Source organism: Lolium rigidum, chromosome 6 (genome assembly GCF_022539505.1).
Source record: "Lolium rigidum isolate FL_2022 chromosome 6, APGP_CSIRO_Lrig_0.1, whole genome shotgun sequence".
Lineage (NCBI taxonomy): Eukaryota > Viridiplantae > Streptophyta > Magnoliopsida > Poales > Poaceae > Lolium > Lolium rigidum.
The window spans coordinates 32,954,893-32,958,261 of NC_061513.1; the positions used below are offsets into that span (position 1 = coordinate 32,954,893).

General features: G+C 59.9%; 1 protein-coding gene across 1 annotated transcript; it reads right to left on the bottom strand.

Moving 5' to 3' along the window:
- Positions 1-1,888: 1,888 nt before the first annotated feature.
- LOC124658911 (chitinase CLP-like) lies at positions 1,889-3,154 on the bottom strand. Its single transcript, XM_047196902.1, has one exon. The coding sequence runs from the start codon at positions 3,152-3,154 to the stop codon at positions 1,889-1,891; it is 1,266 nt and encodes a 421-aa protein (XP_047052858.1).
- Positions 3,155-3,369: the final 215 nt, after the last annotated feature.

Below are 3,369 nucleotides of genomic sequence, written 5' to 3' on the forward strand. Positions count from 1 at the left end.
TGATATCTGGAAGAGGAGCTGCAGGGGTGGTTATAAGAGATTGTAGGGGGCAAATGTATTGCTGCATCCCAAAGATTTTTACCTCATGTGGTCGATGCTCCTATGCGGAAGCTTATGCTTTCAGAGAGGGCTTAAGGGCATCTCCAGCGGCGCGACGCATTTTAGTGTCCGCGCGCGTCCATTTGTGTCTGGAGGTGGCTCCAGCGGCACGACGCATTTTTTTGGACGAATCATTTTTTAAAACATGAAACATAATTTACATACTTAAAACATAAAAAAAAACCTAAACGCCTACTGCTGCTCATCGTCGTTGTGCCGCTCCTCGTCGCTGTCGAGCACAATGAGCTCCGGTATCACCCACAGCCAGTAGCCATCCGGGGGAGCGGACGCCGGGCGCGCCGCCGGTGTTGGAGGTGGAGGAGGCTGCGGCTGTGGCGACGGTTGAGGCGCCCATGGATAAGGCTGTGGCGGCGGTGAAGGAGGCGCCCAGGGCTGCGGCTGTGGCGGCGGTTGAGGCGCCCAGGGATAAGGCTGTGGCGGCGGTGGAGGAGGCGCCACCGAGGCCAGAAGCGTCTGTCGAAGGGCTTCATCCGCCGACAGGCCCGGCAGCATGACGGCGGTGGCGTAGCGGGGCAGCGGCGGCTGCACAGGCGCGTCGTACTCGGAGACGAGGACGCCGAGCTTCGCCATCTCGTAGTCATCGCTGTCGTCCTTCACCTCCTCGCTATGGTACGCGAGCGCCTCGATGTAGTCGTCGTCGTCGTCGTAGGCATCGTAGGCTTCGTCATCGTCGGCGCAGCAGTGGAGGAGCCCCCGCCGCCGCCACGCCACCGGGGCTTTGCCCGGCGGCGGCGGCGGGAGGAGGGGGTGCAGTGGGGGTGGCGGCTAGGGTACGCGGGAAATGTTGGGCCGGCTAATGTTTGACTTAGGGTACGCGGGAAATGTTGGGCCGGCTAATGTTTGACTTAGGGTACGCGGGAAATGTTGGGCCGGCTAATGTTTGACTTAGGGTACCCGGGAAATGTTGGGCCGGCTAATGTTTGACTGGGAGGAGCAGTGTGTTAATTAGGTGAAGTGATACGTACATTTTGTTTCTGAAAAAATGTTACGTGGTCTAGTTGGTAGGTAGCTCTAATATTGGAAGCCATCTACTATTATATATGTGAGCTTAAATTGGGCGAAAAGAAGGGTAGTCTTTTTGGGGAGATGCATTCGATGGAATTAATTGAGTGGGAAAATTAAGGAAGCATTGAAAAACAGGAAAGGCGTAGAGGTCGCTTGATTTGCACTAGCGCGCAGGGAGGAGTAAAAAAAAAGAAAAAAAAACGTGGATGCTGACGTAATAATGATGAGGTTCTAGGGGATGGAATCGCAATGCACACACGCGCGCGCGGATATGAACGGGATTAATTCTCGCCCCACGTGGCGAGCTGCGTCATCCAAAGCCAAAGCGTACGTATGCACGTCAACTCCCGCGGTGGGCTGCTTGTACGTATCCACGAAAAGAGCCGGCGCGCTTGTGCATTAATTCCTCGCGGGTGCACCTGCCTGTGTCGATGGGTAGCAGTTTCGTGTGTCGATAGGAGCGGACCTCATCTCTGGGCTGCATGTGCGCGAAAGGCTGATCTCCTACTCCACCTCCAGCTCATACTTACGCGGCCCATATATACTCGTATTTACCCCGCCCCAGATCAGCCTCCATTCGCACGCACGCACGCACCCGGAGACCAAGGCCTTGGTGGCTCAAATTACCAAACCAGCCGACACCTCTCGCACACGGACTACTTGCTCCACCTCGCTGGCCCGCTCCTCTGGTAGCAGTCTAAAAATAAGCAACGTAGCTCAAGACATTCACATTTTAGTACATACATGCATGCACTAAAAAGGTCTAAGAGCTCCGAGTGAAATTGAAGTGGCCGCATTGCGCGTAGTAGGGCAGCCTGAGGAACCCGAACTGCTTCCTCTCCAGGTCGAACTGCAGCACGAAGTTCTCCATCTGGAATCCTCCAACGATCACCGCCGGCGCATTGCCGTCCCCGGCCTTCACCTCCTTCATCTCCACGAAGGCCAGGCACGCCTTATTCCCCGGCTTCACGGCCACCATCGAGTTCACGCCGGTCATCGTCCAGTTCTTCTCCCCGTCAAGCGCCAGCGTCACGCTCGGCACCATGAACCCCATCCGCGTGTTGGCCAGCGTCCGCGCGTCGTAGCACACCCCGAACGGCGCCACGGGCTTCACTTCGCGCGGCTTCTGCGCGTACTGCCACTGCGCCGCCGTGGCCTCGCGGAACGCGGCCAGGAACGGGCGGTACACGTCCGCGCGGAGCACCGTGTAGGGCGCCGTCGTGCTCAGCACCACGCCGCCCGTGGCGAGCGCCCGCGGTGGGAGCGGCACCCTAGAGCTCTCCAGCGCGATGTACTTGACGGCGATGTAGTACGCCGGGCTGCCCTCCCGGGCGACCAGCGGCGTGTGCTCCAGCGACGAGGTGTACTCCACCGACCCCGTGTACTCCAGGTACAGCGGGCTGCCGCCGAATATGGCCACGCCGTCGCCGGTGGCGCCGCCGGTTGGCAAGCAGAGGAGGAACTTCTTGGCGACCTTCTGCGATGATGCCACCTGCGCCGGCAGCGCCAGGCCGGAGCCCGCCAGCCCGGCCACGCCCGAGGCGCCCCGCGGCAGCGACGCCAGGAGCTTCTTCGTCGTTCCGCACGCCGACACCGCCCTGACGGACACCTGGTTCACCGGGTTCTTGCCGTCGGTGGTGTTGGCGACGAACCTCGTGTGGACAAGGCTCCCGGCAGCGCACGAGCCGGTGACCGGGTTGTACGGGTACGTCGTGCACGTCATGTCCTTGCACGGGTCGCCGCCGCAGCCGGCCGCTGGGCAGCCCGGCACGGGGTAGGCGTTGGCGAGCTTGCAGGTGTCGCTCTTGCACGCGAACTTCGCCGGCAAGTGGTCTCGCTGGCACGTCGACCACACAAGCGGGCCCGCGATGTCGACGACGAGGTTGGCGCCGTCGTACAAGGGGATGGTGTAGAGGGAGGTGGCGGTGTCCTTGGTCACCGGAACGACCACCGGACGAGGCTGGCCCGACGCCAGCACGACGAGCGAGGCGGCGAGCACGAAGAGGACGGGGAGTCGTGATCGTGACATCGTTCTACCTTTGTAGGATGCTTGGGACTGTACTAGGTCGGTGGGTGCCATTCGATCGGTGCGTGTGGGCTTATTTATATACTGTAGGCGATCACGCGTCTGTCATCTCTCCATGCCGGAATTAGTAGTGGTCAATTCCCGTCGACGTTAAGGGTCAACTGTAAGTTATCCTGTTTTAGACTTACACACCGTGTCGAATGTTGCTGCAGCGTCCA